At 40.8% G+C, this 17,370-nt stretch overlaps 6 protein-coding genes and 1 long non-coding RNA gene across 7 annotated transcripts; 5 read left to right on the forward strand and 2 right to left on the reverse strand.

Annotated features, from left to right (window-relative positions):
* Positions 1–465: 465 nt before the first annotated feature.
* Positions 466–5,639, reverse strand: LOC103850958 (alpha-mannosidase 2). The gene is made up of 4 exons (XM_009127771.3): positions 4,324–5,639; positions 4,074–4,223; positions 3,943–3,975; positions 466–3,526 (listed from the first exon to the last, which is right to left on the reverse strand). Exons 1-4 carry the CDS (start codon positions 4,900–4,902, stop codon positions 773–775), a joined length of 3,516 nt encoding a protein of 1,171 aa, XP_009126019.1. The 5' UTR covers positions 4,903–5,639; the 3' UTR covers positions 466–772.
* A 481-nt stretch (positions 5,640–6,120) lies between these two features.
* Positions 6,121–8,612, forward strand: LOC103850959 (E2F transcription factor-like E2FD). The gene is made up of 11 exons (XM_033285746.1): positions 6,121–6,338; positions 6,421–6,488; positions 6,568–6,620; positions 6,718–6,795; positions 6,894–6,950; positions 7,031–7,109; positions 7,306–7,373; positions 7,465–7,537; positions 7,635–7,696; positions 7,789–8,164; positions 8,304–8,612. Exons 1-11 carry the CDS (start codon positions 6,274–6,276, stop codon positions 8,372–8,374), a joined length of 1,050 nt encoding a protein of 349 aa, XP_033141637.1. The 5' UTR covers positions 6,121–6,273; the 3' UTR covers positions 8,375–8,612.
* Positions 8,613–9,258: 646 nt separating this feature from the next.
* On the forward strand, positions 9,259–11,152 carry LOC103850960. The gene is made up of 5 exons (XM_009127773.3): positions 9,259–9,755; positions 10,155–10,410; positions 10,509–10,607; positions 10,676–10,887; positions 10,968–11,152. Exons 1-5 carry the CDS (start codon positions 9,340–9,342, stop codon positions 11,041–11,043), a joined length of 1,059 nt encoding a protein of 352 aa, XP_009126021.1. The 5' UTR covers positions 9,259–9,339; the 3' UTR covers positions 11,044–11,152.
* LOC117132129 lies at positions 11,089–15,978 on the reverse strand. Its single transcript, XR_004455623.1, has 3 exons — positions 15,968–15,978; positions 14,921–14,922; positions 11,089–11,877 (listed from the first exon to the last, which is right to left on the reverse strand). It is a non-coding gene; the product is annotated as an uncharacterized LOC117132129 (long non-coding RNA).
* LOC103850961 (caffeoylshikimate esterase) lies at positions 11,870–13,068 on the forward strand. Its single transcript, XM_009127774.3, has one exon. The coding sequence runs from the start codon at positions 11,942–11,944 to the stop codon at positions 12,926–12,928; it is 987 nt and encodes a 328-aa protein (XP_009126022.2). The 5' UTR covers positions 11,870–11,941; the 3' UTR covers positions 12,929–13,068.
* Positions 13,053–16,460, forward strand: LOC103850962 (WPP domain-associated protein). Its single transcript, XM_009127775.3, has 3 exons — positions 13,053–15,407; positions 15,505–15,606; positions 15,697–16,460. Exons 1-3 carry the CDS (start codon positions 13,104–13,106, stop codon positions 15,754–15,756), a joined length of 2,466 nt encoding a protein of 821 aa, XP_009126023.1. The 5' UTR covers positions 13,053–13,103; the 3' UTR covers positions 15,757–16,460.
* LOC108870919 lies at positions 16,393–17,234 on the forward strand. Its single transcript, XM_018656781.2, has 2 exons — positions 16,393–16,722; positions 16,767–17,234. The coding sequence occupies exons 1-2, from the start codon at positions 16,685–16,687 to the stop codon at positions 17,038–17,040; spliced, it is 312 nt and encodes a 103-aa protein (XP_018512297.1). The 5' UTR covers positions 16,393–16,684; the 3' UTR covers positions 17,041–17,234.
* The last annotated feature ends 136 nt before the right edge of the window (positions 17,235–17,370 follow it).

The following is a 17,370-nucleotide window of genomic DNA, read 5'->3' on the forward strand; positions in this document are numbered from 1 at the left end:
TTAAACGCGAATATAAACTTACGTATAGTATGAGGCCATGAACCTTTCACGCCTAATTTTCCATATAAAAACATTTCATTAGTAATTTTATTGCGTAATCTTAGGTTAGTGTATTATAATTCTTTTTATTTAAGTGTCATCCGTATTTTCGTGTGTTTCGGCAGTTAAAACATCAGCGCTAGTGTAGTTACATAAGATCACAAGTAATAACCTTATCACCATCATAACTTACGTACATCAATTAATCAAGTTGGCTTGGCTTGGCCGGAAATTAATTCGGGTGGTATCCCCTTATCCAGTTTCTATAACAAACATATACTGCATGTACTGCACAATTTCATAAGCATAAAACATAAACACACCTTTGTCAAAAAAAAAAAAAAAGCACAAAAAACAAAATAGACTGCTTCTGTTTGATACGGTGTGATTTGCTTTCTTAATTTTTTTTATTATTAAAAAGACTATTGCGTAATCCCCATCAAACGTACTATAGCTTATAATTATATATATACACACAACATATCAAATCCAAGGCAACATGGTAAAACTAATTAATAATCACTTTTGTCTCAAATCAAAAAGGTAAACACTAAGGTCTTACACTAGTTTTGCATGGACACACAAAGGCTCCAGCTTCAACTATCTCTCTTTCGACAGTTAACGTTTTCCCGAACAGCTTTTTCTAGCAAGAAGCTCGACTCTGGCCGATGCAACGAGCTAGTGAGGCCGTACCAGCCAAAATACTCAACGAACCCTCTCGACTGTTTTTTTATCACTTGTGAGGTCTTAGCTCAAGCTTGTAAGCACGTATTTCCATGGGAGATATCGAGACACGTCCTTCCTGCAGCGGTACTGTACCAGCTTGATCCTCGTACCCAAGAATCTCCATGTCTTCTTGCAAGAGATTCAGCGAAGTCGGTTTCACCTTCGTAGCTCCAAGATCTTTGAACATGTCGGAAAAGCTCACCGGCTCATCAGCCACGCTCGTGCAGTTCGCTCTTCTTCCTTTGTGGCAATAAGAAGAGTCCCAACCCCGTCGGTTGAGGATGAGAGCGAACCTCGGTTTGTCTCCTTCCACTTGCTGAGAGTATTTCGATACACGTGGGACCTTGAAGTTAACGATGTGGATGTCGCACGGTAACGGTTTCGCTAACGGAGCAAACGAACCGTACTGCGGAACACGCACTGATATGTCTTGCGGTTTCTTGGCGATGAATGTGTTTATGGGATAGTTCAAATGCGCACCCACGAGGTGAGAGAGAAGGGAAGGGTTCCTAGGGAAAGAGTTGGAAACAGTCTCTGATATTGAGATGTTTGATTCCGCAATAAGGTGAAAGACCACCGTCATTGCTCGATTATCCATCACGCCTTGACCTAGACCACGTCCGTCATCACGGACCAGACGCCTGTCCAGCATAATCTCCAACCAACCATCTTTAAGACTCGCAACGCCGAGTGACTGGCGAGAGTGAACGGAGAATCTCTGACCGTTGGATCCTTGGATGAACGCTAGAGACGGCATGGGGTAGTAGTTTCCTTGAAGAGGTATCTTATCGTAAGTCTCCCTCCTGCTCATCTGGAAACCGTTGAGATCAGAGTAGAAGACGTTTTTGTTGTCGATGTCGGTCTTGTAACGGACGATTAGCTCCTGGTCATCAAAAGCCTCGTCGACAAGCTCGACGTGATACTCCATCTCAACAACTAGATCCTGAAGCGTGTCACCTCCGGTGTAGACTCGAGTGCTGTGAGAGATAGGGGACTTCTCCCACCTTGTCTTAGGGTAAGAGAAGACTTCTTGGACTAGGAGTCCCTCTGATGTGAGTATATGTCCACCGGATTTAACAATCGGTTGAGCTTGACCTTTGGGTTTGAACAGGTACGCTCCACTGTCTGGACTAGTGTACATACCAATCTCCTCTCTCACGACGGTCTCTACCCCATTTCTATCAACTATCTTCTGGAGTAAGCCGTTTTTAACATCAAACACAAGAGTCTGATGTTCGTTTCGGATCTCAGTCACATCTCCGTCAAGTTTTGAGCAGGTATATGGAGACGGGCAAGGGAACGGGTCGAACTCAGAAGCGTATTTGAGTTTAGACTGTGTAGCTTTCTCGCATTCAACGTTTCCGTTGACAATGTAATACGTTCTCAGACCAAGAGCTGGGATGGTAGCTTTCCAGTGAAGGCGATGTCTCCCTGTGAATAGTTTGGTTCTGTCATGCTGAAGTTCGGGAGATATCTGGCTAGGGACGCAAGTCCAGTTCGAGTCCAGAACCGAGATCTCAGCGCGGTTGACAACGACCGTCACTACCTCCTCTCTTACCTGTTCCGATGGATTGAATAGTATAACCGTGTGTGAGTTTCCTTCGCGCGCAGCGATTGGTTTGTGAACGGGGTGAGCATCGTACTTGGATCTCACTTGCTCTGCCTCGAAGAACGATGGGGCCTGATCAGATTTTTCCTTCTCGTGGCGAGTCCCAAGAAGAACTTCGATGGCTTTAGACATAAAGATCTGAAGGTCTTGCAACGAAGTATGCATCCTTGTGCCATAATCTTGCACCACATGATCCTTTGCAGTTCCGGTTACTCCATCATGGTGCTGGAAAAGAGCTAGATTCCTTCTCGCAGCAGTTAACTTAAACGCAAAACTCGTCGGAAACTTCTCGCACTGGACTCGATGGCAGTACCCTAGCAGAAACGACATCATGATCTCGGCTCCACGAAGGGTATGCTCGAGGACACGATCAACAGCTTTGAAGAACGGCCTCGAGACATAGTAACCGCTCCAGTAGTCTTGCTGCCTATCTGCGTATGTAAAGAAGTCACCTGACAGAGAAGGGAAACCAACGACCTGACCAGAGCCAACCTCACCGGGAAGAGAATAGTTTACTCTATCTGCTTCTTCTCGAAGCGTTGTGAAATAATCCTCCAGAGTACCAAACTTCGCCTCTGCGTTTAAGCTAGGATTAGAGTTGATGTGATCAAACAGCACCTGGTAGTTACGGAACTGAGCCTCGGCTTCATCAATACTAATAAACCGAAAATCATCTCCAAGAGGTATAAGAAGGGTGTTTGTTCGATACAGTGTGGATTTTTTCCTGTACTGATCAAGAAGCTTTGACGCCCTCTCCTGCACATTCTCTTGTGTGGTCTCCACTGGGTGCTTCCCCCATGGACAAAGCTCGTACTTAAATCCCCGCATCCGAGCAAAATCGAACTGACAGCAAACTGCAGGCTCAGGCCCACAAGTGTGTGGGATGTCGTATGAGTAGAAAGGCATCATGTGGACAAAAATATCTGTCGTCTCCATAGCGTCCCAGCTCTGACGCCAAATATACTCCAGATTCTTATGCAGGGCAAGCTCTTTCTTGAGCTCGTAGTGAGTCCTCTGAATAAGCATGTTTTCAAAACCCATACGGCGGAGGAGGTAAGCCATGGTTGATGAATATCCAAAGGGATCTATGGCCCATGAGTTCTTGGGAATAACCCCAATTGTGTCGTTAAGCCACATGTTACCCTCTGCTATCTGCAGAATAAGACAAAATCAGATACAAGAGCACAGCCATTACAATAACTAAATATGGTTTACGCCTGAATCCTAACTCTTGGAAGAAACTTTACCCAAAAAGGAAAGAAAAAACACATGGGTACACACACAATGCAACAAGAAGATGGTTAAACTAGCATTTTCTTTAACCAATTAATATTCTACAATCACATGCTCTTACTTACACATAGCAAACAAAAGAGGGTTTTCAGCTCAAACGCAGTATTAGGTAATGTGGAACTATAACCAAACCAGATGTGACAATAAATACAAACTAAATGGGTATCATGAGAAATGCAGTAACAACCACAGTCATCATCACCATCTTTGTTTCAGTAAAAGTCAAATTTCTCAGTAGATAAAGTAGAAAAGTAAAGAGTTACAGAGATATATACCTGTTCAATAATAGCAAAATAATGTGAATTAGCCTGCACACAACATTAAAGAAAAATACTTAGCTCATCTCAACATGTTTCTTTTTTACTCAATTTTGTTTTTATCAACCATGTCAGAGAGAGATACACACCTCATCATTCATCACCCAGCCACCCCCAACGATCTCTAACTGCCCGTTCTTGATCAAGTTACTCAAAGCTTCTTGCTTATTAGGTGAAGCGTCTCTCCACCATCTCTCCAGATACGACATCTCCTCCCATATAAACTTCCTTCTAGAATCCTATTTTAAAACAGAATCCATAAAAAGAGCAAATTAGATTTCAACGCGATTCACGTTTTTAGAGATTAGTGACGTCACTAAGATCGTTTCGTGACGTCACCTTCGATAGAGTCTCAACGATGGTGTCGAGGATATGCCTCGACTGCCTCTGGTAATACTCTTCAACCGTCAGCTTCCACCCAGGATCGTTATGCGAGTGAGGCACAACGAAGATCTTCAGCCTCTCCTTCTCCCACTCGTCGCCCTTGTACGTCACCTGCCACCCCTGCTTCCACGGCCCGCCGTCGACGTCCTTGAACTCGATCCGATCGTAGAGATCCTTGGTGGTGATGTCCACGGCGAGCGAGCCGTTCGCGTGCCGCCGGGTGGCGGTTTTCCGCGGCTTCGCGATCCGGCTGGATCTGGAGGCGAGGAAGCGGGAGGAGATCATCGGTCCCGGGACGCCGAAGTGGAAGAGCGTGAGGAGGAGGAAGAGGAGGGAGACGGCGAGTGCGATGACGAAGAAGTTCGCGAAGAGGAAGTTGACGAGGAGGGTTCGTTTCCGCGGTTTGCGATTGATCGCGAGCTTGGATTTCGATAGAGCGGTTGGGAGAAGCGATTGGCCCCAGCCGCCGCCGGTTCCGGAGGCGGCGGCGGAGGTGCCACGGCGGGTGTTGCCGATGTAGGAGGAGAAGGGCATGACTTCCGAAAAGTCTAGCGGAGACTGATAAAAACTACGTCGTTTTTTGAGCTGAATCTTTTTACTTCTACGTGGGTCTGGACTTTGTTGAGTGAATGAGAGAGATCCTCCGAGTGACGTTTCTTCTGAATGGGTTGTTGGATTTTTTTTAGATTCGAGTAATCGTCGGGGGTAATATTGTCTTTTGGATATGAGATTAGATTTCGCTCGACTTTTCTACGTGACACGGAGGAAAGCGGTCAAGGGAGTGCGGTTTCTCATAATTTGCGTTTTGGTAAATGGTAATGCTATTTCAAGAGGAAAACAAAAAAGTACACTCTACTCCATACATGAGAGAAGAGAACCAACATAACAAACGTCTAGTAATCGGTAAACGTATCGTATGCATTGGAGCTGAACCGCTCAGCCGACAACCTGCCCAAACATTGCCAACTTTTATGGGTATAAGCCATCAGAGACAAAAATGTTTATAGACAAATTGATAGTGAATATAATAGTCGTATTCGTTTCTTAACCGCTAAACGCAGCGGCAGCACCCAAAAATTATACAATCACGATAACACACAACACCGATGAAACATCGACAATTAACAACACACAACACCGATGACGCAGCGGCAATTAACAACAATAACTAATAGAAGGGACGCTGAAATTATTAGCAGCATGGGCGTCTCGTTTTTTTTGTGTCTCCGAAAATCCGTTGGCGGTTACTTTAGCTTCATGTTCTATTATTTGATCACCGGTGAGCTGCGTCTAGCGGTTAAGAAATGAACACCTAGCGGTTAAGAAATGAACACGGCTAATATAACTAACTTAGTCACAATCTACTTTGATGTTATTTTGATTTAATCCATTGAGAATAATTTAAATTAATATAAACCAGCTTAGAACAATTTAAACCGATTTAGAACTATATAAATCTGACTCTAAAAAAAGCATTTCAGTTATAATCGATTTGGCCGTTAGACGGACGTCTAAGCCTCATTAAAATCTTTTTTTTTTTAACTTTGATTTTTACACATGAAATGTGGCCTAATCAGCCGCTTATATGGATATTATGCCACACACACACTAGGCATGCTCTCCCCCATAAAAATATGCAAATCAAGCGGGGAAATAATCTAGTAAAAAAGTCAATTAAAACAAAATTGTATCAACAAAAGAAGGCTTAACCAGGCCCATCAACAGGCCATGGTATAATTTGAAACCCCCGCCTAGCAAATTTGGTGTCCGCGGTCACAACAAATCCGATACCCAAACACACCTCTTCACTCTCTTTCTCTTTCTCTCGCCGGGTGTTTAGAGTATATTTTCTTTTTTTTCTCGGAAAAAAATATCTTTTGTTGTCTCTCTCTCTCTCAGAGGAAAATGGAATCTCTCGGTCGCCAGTCTTACAGCCGGAAGGAGAAATCTCTCGGGGTTCTAGTCTCCAAGTACTCCATCTATCTCTATCTCTTAAGCACTTGCGATTCTCCAGATTCTTAGTTTGATTTTATTTTTTTCTACTTGATTCAGTTTCTTGCGACTGTATAACCGAGACGATGTTGATCTGATCGGCCTCGATGATGCTGCCGGGAAGCTAGGTAACTCCTCTTCCCCCTCACTAACTTTGTGTTTGCTTAAGGATGCTCACTGAACTTTTGTTGAAATCTGAAATTGCAGGAGTCGAACGACGTCGTATATACGATGTTGTTAATATATTGGAGAGCATTGGGGTAAGGTTTTGATGTGTGTTCGTGTCGTCGCTATCTGGTCGATTTGAGCTGTAATTAGTTTTTTTTTTTTTTTTTGGTGTTGTTGCGATTTACGCAGCTTGTAGCGAGAAGAGGGAAGAATCAGTACTCGTGGAGAGGCTTTGGACAAGTTCCTCCTGTTCTTAGTCTACTAAAAGTACTTAAACCAATCATCTATATGCTTTTTTTTTTTGTATTTTCTTTTAGTATTGTTTGCTTGAGACTGGTTTTGGTTTTTGTCTCTATTGTTTACAGGAAGAAGGAATGCGAGAGAAGTTTGGGATCATCCCATGTGTGACTAACTCAGAGATGGTTAGTTCATGTTCATATTCTCTTTACTGTTTTGAATCTTGTGGTTTTGTTACCTTAGAATTTCAAGCTCATTTGAATAGGTGTTGTATGACCAAGTAAGAGAAGAGCCTTTGAAGTTAAGTCCTGATGATCAAGAAAACTCGCCATCCCCAAAACTTGGTAATTGTCATATGCTTTAAATAATCTTTCATTAATGAAAGGACTGAATATTTATCTGTGCATTTATGTACTATTTCAATCTAGAATCTGATAGAAATGAAAACAATTCATTGGTATTGATTTTGCATAGATAAGATTTGTGTTGGTGATAGCAGCTGGAAGCTAACTAGACTAACATTTTTTGGGGTTTTTTCAGACAGCAAGAAGGAGAAGTCTCTATGGGTTCTTGCACAGAACTTTGTGAAGCTTTTTCTGTGCTCTGATGTAAGTGAATAATTGATATTACATCTCTGTAAACGGGCTTGAGCAGTTTCCAATTAATTGACACTTCTCTTGTTGCTTCCGTCACCCTCAGGATGATCTGATAACACTTGATGGCGCTACAAAAGCATTGCTGAATGTATCTCAGGATCCCATGAATATGAGAAGTAACACTAACTCATTCCTTTTTTAAATCTTTTCTAATCTCGAATTATCAGATACAGAAGCAATAACACAAACCCCATTTCTGTAAACTCTCTGCAGCTAAAGTTAGACGTCTTTACGACATTGCAAATGTGTTTTCCTCAATGAATCTAATCGAGAAGGTACATTACTATATGATCTTGTTCTAATACAATATGCTGAATATTGTATATTCATCTCTCATTATCTTGTTTTTGTATTCGTTTTCATACAGACTCATATCCCAGAGACTAAGAAACCGGCATATAGGTGGTTGGGAGCCAAAGCCATAGCAGAAGCCAGATTCCTTGCTGCTCCTGCAAGCCTATGCGATCGCATTGAGCCCAGAAAGAGAGCGTTCGGGACCGAGATCACAAACTTTACCACAAAGAGAGCCAAAACTGATTGCTCTATAGACCGCAAGCATTACGAAAGTCAAAACACATGCAGTGTCATCAAGCAAGAACAATGTGATTCCAAATCAGCCGTGAAGAGACCATTACCTCCCGCAGATACTTTTAAGAAGACCAATGCAGGAAAAAGCAATAACCAGAGTATCGATGTTCTTGAGACCCTTTCTTCTGCACACACACTACAATATTGCAATCATGGTAAGAAAAAAAAAACTCTCTTCTTCTCCATTTGTACTTATAGTTTTGGTTCCTATGAGATTCTTGAGTTTGTGCCTTGTGCGTATACGTCTTCCTTGCATTTTGTCAACTTACAAGTCAAAGTTTATTTCATGAACAGAGTTAACTGGTCTTCTCGGGCACTACACAGAGACATGGAGGACATGGCATGCAGAGTTTGGTCGGAAATGACTTCACCAGGTAGATACTACAATTATCCGATGGGTGCCAAAAATGCTGATGTTTTTAGCTTACAACAGAGAAAACATTTACTCGCAGATCAGCAGAGCCTTATCTTGTGATACTTTGTAGAAGAAGACAGAAGTTAAAACAATTTAAAAGTTTTGTAGCGTTTCTTATCGTTCCAAATCGATACCAATAGTACCCGTTTAATATGACTGCTCAAATCCAAAACGATTTCAAGTTTGCATCAATTAAAAAAAATTTGTAAGCTGAAGCATAATTTGAAAATATAAACTTAAATCGATTATTATTTTTTTATTTTTTATTTTTTTTGTCATCAACAAACAGACTCATATAGACTCTGCGAATCAAACCGGTAACTCTGCATGCATGTGAACGACGAAAAACGATTGTTTTCTGGCACATCGTGCTAGATTATCCGCCTTTTGATTTTCCGTCCGGGGTACATGAATGATTGCTGAGCTAGTAAAACATGTCTTCAGTAGCTTTATGTCATGCAGGTAACTCTCAAACGCCAGCCATTCTTCTGGTTACGAAACCATCTTCACCAATTAAGAACAATCCGTAACAAAAGTAACCTGAAACTGATGTAAATTCTTCGTACATTCCATTGCCCATATCAAAGCTTCCAGCTCTACATGTAAATATAAACTGATGTAAACTTAAATCGATTATTTATACTGTAGTTTTTGCCTTTTTGGTATGGTTCGATTTTTATTATAGTTAATATATTTTTTTCTGAGGTTTAAGTGATTAGTGGGCTCACATAAATAAACGAACGAAGGAAGAATTTTCATGGAACAAAAAATAAATAAATCATAATTATCAAAATAAATAAAATCTCTATCAGAATATTTAAGTAAACAATTAAAAACAAAAAGATTCTTCCATAGCCAACGCACATCACGCAGCCACACACACATCGGAGAGAGAGAGCTCGAGACGCTAACTTAATGGCGGCCACGTCAGCTCGAGCCTTCATGCTCTCTCGCGTAATGGACCTTTCACGGAAGAAGCTCATCCTTCACCAACCGCCACCGTCGTCTCCTCGCCGGTTTCCTAACCGCGCGGTGTCTTCCGCCGTCATCAGCTGTCTCAGCGGAGGCGGAGTCTCCTCCGACGATTCGTACGTATCCACTCGACGGTCGAAGCTTGACCGAGGCTTCGCTGTGATCGCGAATCTGGTGAACCGGATCCAGCCGCTTGATACGTCTGTTATCTCCAAAAGCTTATCCGATTCGGCTAAGGATTCGATGAAGGAGACGATTTCGTCTATGCTTGGACTCCTTCCTTCCGATCAGTTCTCAGTTTCCGTTACCATCTCGGAGCAGCCTTTGTATCGCCTCCTTATCTCTTCCATCATCACAGGGTAAATCATCCGGACTAATCTTCCGATGAAACGGCAAATCAATCATAAACGAAATGATTTTTCTAAAACAATCAGTTTAGGCAGCTCCAGCTCTAATCATAATTACCGTCTAGCGATTTCTTGAACATTGATCCGGACTTTGATCTCTCTGCTATGAATTTTCCAAAATAATCAGTATAGGCAGCTCCAGCTCTAATCATAATTACCGTCTAGCGATTCTTTGAATATTGATCTGGACTTTGATCTCTCTACTATGAATTTTCTAAAACAATTAGTCTAGGCAGCTCCGGGTCTAATCCTAATTACCGCCTAGCGATTTCTTGAACATTGATCTGGACTTTACTGTGAATTTAGCGGTTTGTTTCATTTGTTTTGGTGTTTTCCGCGTTGTGGTTTTAGGTATACGTTGTGGAATGCGGAGTATCGTGTATCACTGACGAGGAACTACGATATACTGACTGATCCTAGAAAGGAGGATGATCAATCTTCGAAAGACGATGTGAGATTTGGATCAGAGAAGGGAGTGAGCGAGGGTTTAGGGGATTGTGCTGAGGAGTTAGAGAGAATGAGTCCTCCTCAGGTGTTCGGAGACTTATCACCTGAAGCGTTGAGTTATATTCAAGAGTTGCAATCTGAGTTAACTAGCATCAAAGAGGTAATACTCAAAACGTCGTGTGTAACTCACTGTGAAGCTCTTTGTTCATGTGTGCATTCTCAGTATCATTGCCTATATATATGCTTGTTTTATTCCAGGAGCTAGATCTGCAAAAGAAGAAAGCTTTACAGATAGAATGCGAGAAAGGGAGCAAGAATGATTTGTTGGAGTATCTGCGTTCTTTAGATTCCGAGATGGTACGAAACGTTTTATATTTCCTTTTGATTTCTTATTCTCAGTCTGCTGACGAGAACCGGATTTACAGGTGGCTGAGTTATCTCAACTATCTTCACCAGAAGTTGAAGAGATCGTGAGCCAGCTTGTCCAAAACGTAATGGAGAGGATCTTCGAGGACCAGAATACTTCAGCTTTGATGCAGGGTTCAGTCATAAGGACTACTACAGAAGGTGGTGGTGGTGATGGAGCTGGTAGAACAGTAGACGCTTCCAGGGATTACCTCGCAAAGCTCCTTTTCTGGTAACTCTTTATTGAATCTTTATCCACGAATAATCGTAACAGAGCTTGTTAGTCTCATTGATGATTCGTTTCATTTTCAGGTGCATGCTGTTGGGACATCATTTAAGAGGTCTGGAGAATAGATTACATCTTAGCTGTGTTGTTGGGTTGCTGTAAAATCAAAAAGGAGACAAAAGGAAAACATCAATGTATATTCTTCTCCTCCATTTTGATTTCTTTAATCTAATAAGCTTTAAGTTATTAATCAATCAATCAATCAATGCCCCTGCAATTTTTTTCCATCTTTGAGTTATTCAAGTTAGGTTTAAACGTCAGATAGTGTTAAGCTAAACAAAGTTTATGAACATAGTACATAAGGATCACTAGAAGTAGAAATTCGTTAACAGAGTAGTTTTTGCTTTCATTGGGATTTGGGAACTTAGACCTGTTGGAGGTATATGGTTATGCAATGCATCTTCATTTTTGTGTTCAAGTATAATGTGTCTTCAATTGGAACATACTGCTATATGTGTATCATTTTTTATAATTTTATTCATTAATCTATTTTTATCAAATTGACCATGTTGAGGAAGTAGGTGGTCAAGTAATTTAGTCGAATATCTCACGTGTACTCACTTCACCAACCTCATCATATGATAATTAGTGTGTTCAAATGTCTTTTTCTTTTACGCACTTCGCATAAGAATAGTAATTAACCAAATATACATTTAATTTCATATGGATCTGTGTGATACGTGTTTAGTTTAAATTTGATGTTTTTTCTGCAAATCCGTCTTAAATTTGAAGTGCCTTCATTAGTTTTGGTTTTGATTTCTTGGATTTTTTTTTGTTTACTCATGAATGGCTGTGAGGAATAAATAAATTAGGTAGAAGAAGAACTTTACAACAGAAAACAGAAAGAGCAGAGTTTCTCATGGACACGAACACAACCGAAAAAGCAGCAGTAGTTAGTAACTTAGTATGTCACACAAGAAGCATTGGTCTCTTCTTCTGTTTTAGCATTTCACCACTTCAAATAAACGAATTATAAACCCAACTCACTGGTACTAAAAACATGGGACTCCACCCTGTCTCCAAGGCCAACGCTTCAAGCCCCTTCGGCTCTCTCTCCGCCGCCGAATTCTACTCCCTCCATTCCGTCGCCCACTCCTCCGCCTACATCACCAACCCAACCGGTCTCAAACTCTTCACCCAATGGTGGACCCCTCTCCACCGTCCACCACTCGGCCTCATCGCCGTCGTCCACGGCTTCACCGGCGAGTCCAGCTGGTTCCTCCAACTAACCTCCGTCCTCTTCGCCAAGTCAGGGTTCCTCACTTGCGCCATCGACCACCAAGGCCACGGCTTCTCCGACGGGCTAACCGCTCACATCCCCAACATCAACCTCATCGTCGACGACTGCATCTCCTTCTTCGACGACTTCCGTAGCCGTCACGCTTCCTCCTCCTCCCTACCTTCCTTCCTCTACTCCGAGTCCCTCGGCGGCGCGATAGCTCTCTACATCACCCTCCGCCAGAAATCAAAATGGAACGGTCTCATCCTCAGCGGCGCCATGTGCTCCATCAGCCACAAGTTCAAACCCCCGTGGCCGTTACAACACCTCTTAACCCTAGCAGCTACTCTCATCCCCACCTGGCGCGTCGTGCCAACTCGCGGCACCATCGCCGGAGTCTCTTTCAAGGAGCCCTGGAAACGGAAGCTAGCCTTTGCTAACCCTAACAGAACAGTCGGTAAACCACGCGCCGCAACAGCCTACGAGCTAGTAAGAGTCTGCGAGGATCTTCAAAGCAGGTTCGAAGAAGTAGAAGTTCCCTTGATGATAGTACATGGTGGAGACGACGTCGTTTGCGATCCTTCCTCAGTCGAGGAGCTTTACATGAGATGTAAGAGTAGAGACAAGACGATAAAGATCTATCCAGGGATGTGGCATCAGCTGATTGGTGAGTCTGAGGAGAACGTCGACTTAGTGTTCGGTGATGTTTTGAAATGGATCACGAACCGATCCCAAAACGACGCCGTTAGCAATGGTAGCAAAGCGTAAAAAAACGATTTAGCTTTCATATATATAAATAAAACGCTCCGAGAATGTTGTATTCAAAGATCCTCAAGAATAGGTCAAACTATGTTCCGTGACTCTCAAGAAACATTGGTAACAATAGAAAAAAATGAGGAAGTAAATAATTTCAATCTCTTTAGGAGAAGCCATTGAATTAAAAATGAAAGATATAATGAAGGAAGTGGAAGGGAAAGTGAAATTTTCAATGGCGGATTCGACGATGATGTTACTTGTACAACAAGCAATGGACAAAGCTCACGAAAAGATCAAAACAAAACACGGTCTCCTCCTCCGCCTCAACGCTATATCCCTCTTCTACGAGCTCGCCGTCTTACAGCTCCAGAGCTGTCTTAATTTCGTGCAACAAGAGACCGATAACCTCGAGAGCAACCACGAGGAAGTGGTTCGCGATCTGAGGAAAATCAAAGACAGGCTTCACCACCGGCTCTTAGAGACGGAGCTAGCTATTCTCGAGAAAGACAGAGAGCTTTTGGAGAGGTCTGAGAACGAAGCGAGCTTGAGAAACGTTTTGGAGAGTAAAGAGACAGAGCTTGTTCATTTGCAAGATCTAGAGAGGAAGAGAAGTAGTTGTAATGAGATTGGTGAGGAGTTTTCTGAGCTGAAGAGCTCTGTTGATCATCAGGTGATGAATCTTAGACAAAAGATTGAGACGGAGTACGATGGTTTGGGGAAAGAAGCTGATGATCCTTCAGGTGTTGATATAGATGTTTTGAAAGGGACAATGGATCTTGCTTTTAACAAGATGCATCACGCGATATTCTTGTCTGAACTGGGACCCATTGAGCAGAGTTGGAGATGGTCTGTAGAGAGGGAGACAATGGGGTTACTGATAAAAGGTTTCATGAGTGGTTTAGAGGAGGAGAAGAAGAGGGTTATGATGGTTGTGAGAGATTATGAGTTAGGTTTTAAAGATAGGGTTTGTTTGATACGTAGAGAGGTGGAATGTTTAGAGTCTCAGATTATTATTCAAAGATCATCATCATCTCCTAGAGCAATAACAACATCATCATCTTCAGTAGATTGTGAAGTTGTTAATGATGATAAAGAAGAAGAGGGTGAGGGAGAAGAAGATTCAAGTAACTATCCTGTTTCTAAGTTGATAAAGAGTCATGAATCAATCATAAGGAGGAAGAGTGAAGAGCTTGTTTCTCCTAAGATTGAGTCTATTAAACGGCAGAGGAGCTGCAACAGCTCTAGCTCGAAGAGAGCTGTTGATGATATTGTTTCTGGTCTTGATAGCTTGGTGTGTCTCAACACTAAGATGTTTGAATATTTTTGTTATGATGGGGATGATGATAGGTGTGATGAGCATGAAGTGGTAATGGATGATGGTTTGGATGATGTTTGGAAGAAGATGCAGAAACATAGATCGGTGGCTTGTGAAAATGAGGTAGAGGAGAAAGAAGATGTAGAGATGAAGTTAATGATCTTGGAAGATACTTACTTGACTCTATTCAGAGGTTTGTTAACAGATAATAAAAGGTTGCTTGAGGAACAAGGAAAGAGGGCATGCTTGGATACATCTCTAGTCTTTGATGATTTTGAGATTCTTCGCGAAGATGAGGAGTTCAGACAACAAGTGGATTGGATTATTGTAAGAGAGTTGCTAAGAGAAGTTTCAGAGAGTGTAGAGAATCTGGAAAGGGTTAAAGCTGACAATAAAAGGTTGCTTGAGAAACAAGGAAAGAAGGCATGCTTGGATACATCACCAGTCTTTAATGATCTTGAGATTCTTCGTGAAGATGAAGAATTCAGACAAGAAGTGGATTGGATTATTGTAAGAGAGTTGCTGAGAGAATTTTCAGAGACTGTAGAGAATCATGAAAGGATTGAAGCAGACAATAAAAGTTTGTTTGAGGAACAAGGAAAGAGGGCATGCTTGGATAGATCTATAGTGTCTGATGATTTTGAAATTCTTCATGAAGGTGAAGAGTTCAGACAAGAAATGGATTCGACTACTGTAACAGAGTTGCTAAGTGAAGTTTCAGAGACTTTAGATAATCAAGAAAGAATACAAGCAAACAATAAAAGGTTGCTTGAGAAAGAAGGAAAGATGGCATGCTTGGATACATCTTTAGCCTTTGATGATTTTGAGATTCTTTGTGAAGATGGAGTGTTTAGACAAGAAGTGGATTGGATTGTTGTAAGAGAATTGCTAAGAGAAGTTTCAGAGACTGTAGAGAATCTTGAAAGAATTGAAGCAGAAAATAAAAGGTTGCTTGAGGAACAGGGAAAGAGAGCATGCATGGTGATATCTTTAGTCTTTGATGATTTTGATTTCAAGATTCAAGAAAGGTTGAAGATGGCAACTTTAGGGTTACAAAACTTGGGGAAAAATATTGATTCAACGATGGATTATATGGCAGAGTTAAGACGAAAAGAATCTGTTTATAAAACAGCTTTTGTTCTTAGATGTGAAAATCTCATAAAGGCAGAAACTGAGGTAAAACAGCAGTTTGCTATTTTATTCGTTATTATGCGAATTGTTATGAACTGTTTTAATTTGATCTTAAAAACTACAAAACAAAAACAAATATCAGGTTGATCTTCTGGGGGATCAAGTGGATTCTCTTGTGAAGCTTCTCCAGAAAACACTTTGGACATTCCATCAACATCCATTGCTTCTCTGCAATCACTCAGATGTAAGTTAACCTTAAATAAGTAGATTGTTTCACAAGTAGCCTATCTGTAGAAAAATCTGTAATTTCTTTTGCTTTTTTTCTTTCTTCCAGATATCAGAAATCTGTAAGATGATCAAGGAAGTGTTATACGAGGATTACAAAGCAAACTAACTTATAGAATCAGTTTCTTGCGTTACACTCTTATTACTAATCTGCATGGGGACAGCCGTCCACGAAACATACAAGGCCACGAGCTATTCGTCTCCAAGTCATTCGTCCACAAGACATCCGTTGACAAAACACCCATGACCCATCTACAAAACGTTCGTCAACAACACGCTCATATGTCAAAATTTTCATCTTCCTCTTTGTTACGCTTTACGCTTTTCTTTCCTAAAGAGATTGTTATGTAAATGTTAGGATGAAAACACTATGGAATCTTCGAATATATGCTTTTTTTTAGAACTAAAAGGATTAAGTCCGGGTTTATTAAAGATACAGACGTAATCCCCGGGTGGGAAGTGCAACTCACGGATGGATCCTCTCCCAAATATTCAAATGGACCGTAAGCATGGACTCATATCCGCGTGACCACCACATGTGGAACTAATAATTTCGCATTAGAAGGGAATCGATCTCTGGTCTGGACCAACAAGGCAACTGTTCTTCTAGTAGAAACCACTAGGCCACCACAATGTGGTTTAAAATATATGTTATTTATGCCAAAAAACCTTAATTCACAAAATTTTAAAATATATCGAATTGGATATTAAATTATATAAGCCAAAAGTGTCATAAATTATTATACCAATTTTTTGTATGTTTCTTATAAAATGAGAAATTTGTAGAAAAATACATAACGATGTTATTTTATTTTTTTTTAAAGAAGGAAAAAAACTTACACAAAAGCGTAGTTTTGTCCTGATTTTAGTAAGGTACATCACAAAAGTGCTCTTCATGTGAGAAGTGTGTCTACGTGAAAGAAGGAAACTCCAAAGTGTGACAAATTGTTATTCACTCAAAAAAAGAATGATTTCACTTCTCAACACAACAAAATCTAAAACAAACCATATTATTATTTTCTCTCAAATTAATAGAAATGGAGCGGAAGCAGATCAAAGCTATGTTCTTTATCTTAACAATGATTATGGCTAGCCCTTTTTTCAAAAAAAAAAAAAAAAAACAATGATTATGGCTTTGGTTTGTCATCATCAATCAGAAGCTATATCATTTGTTGGTCGTCTGAAATGCGTGTTAGATATAAGTAGCGTTGAGGGCTGTGTGGATGCCATAAAGAAAGCTACAAAGGGAGACTCTCGTGGTTTGGATAAGCAATGCTGCGACGCCATTAGTGGCCTCACCAATGACTGTTTGCCGATTATCTTCTCCGGAGGCCCCGTCATTGGCTTACTCGTTAAAGCTGCTTGCACCCATAAATTCGATGACGCTAATTAATTATTGAATCATAAAGCCGAGGCATGTACGACTCGAAACCATATAATTGTATTTGTATATTGTATCATGCATTGCTTTTTTATTTTTTTGAAAAGGAAAAAAAGAGACAGATATATATGTCAAACGAAATCAATAAACTGCTATATAATTTTCTAGAACTATATGTTTTAAGAGTTATAGAATTGTTTTTCTTTCTTGACCAAAGAGATATGAATCAAAAAGTAGTAAAGATATCTTACATTGTACTGTCAACAAAAAAAAATTGTATTGTCAACTAGAATTTTATACGAAATAACCATAAAAATCAAAAAGTTAACTGGTATAATAAAA

The sequence above is a fragment of the Brassica rapa genome, chromosome A02 (genome assembly GCF_000309985.2).
Source record: "Brassica rapa cultivar Chiifu-401-42 chromosome A02, CAAS_Brap_v3.01, whole genome shotgun sequence".
Classification (NCBI taxonomy): Eukaryota; Viridiplantae; Streptophyta; class Magnoliopsida; order Brassicales; family Brassicaceae; genus Brassica; species Brassica rapa.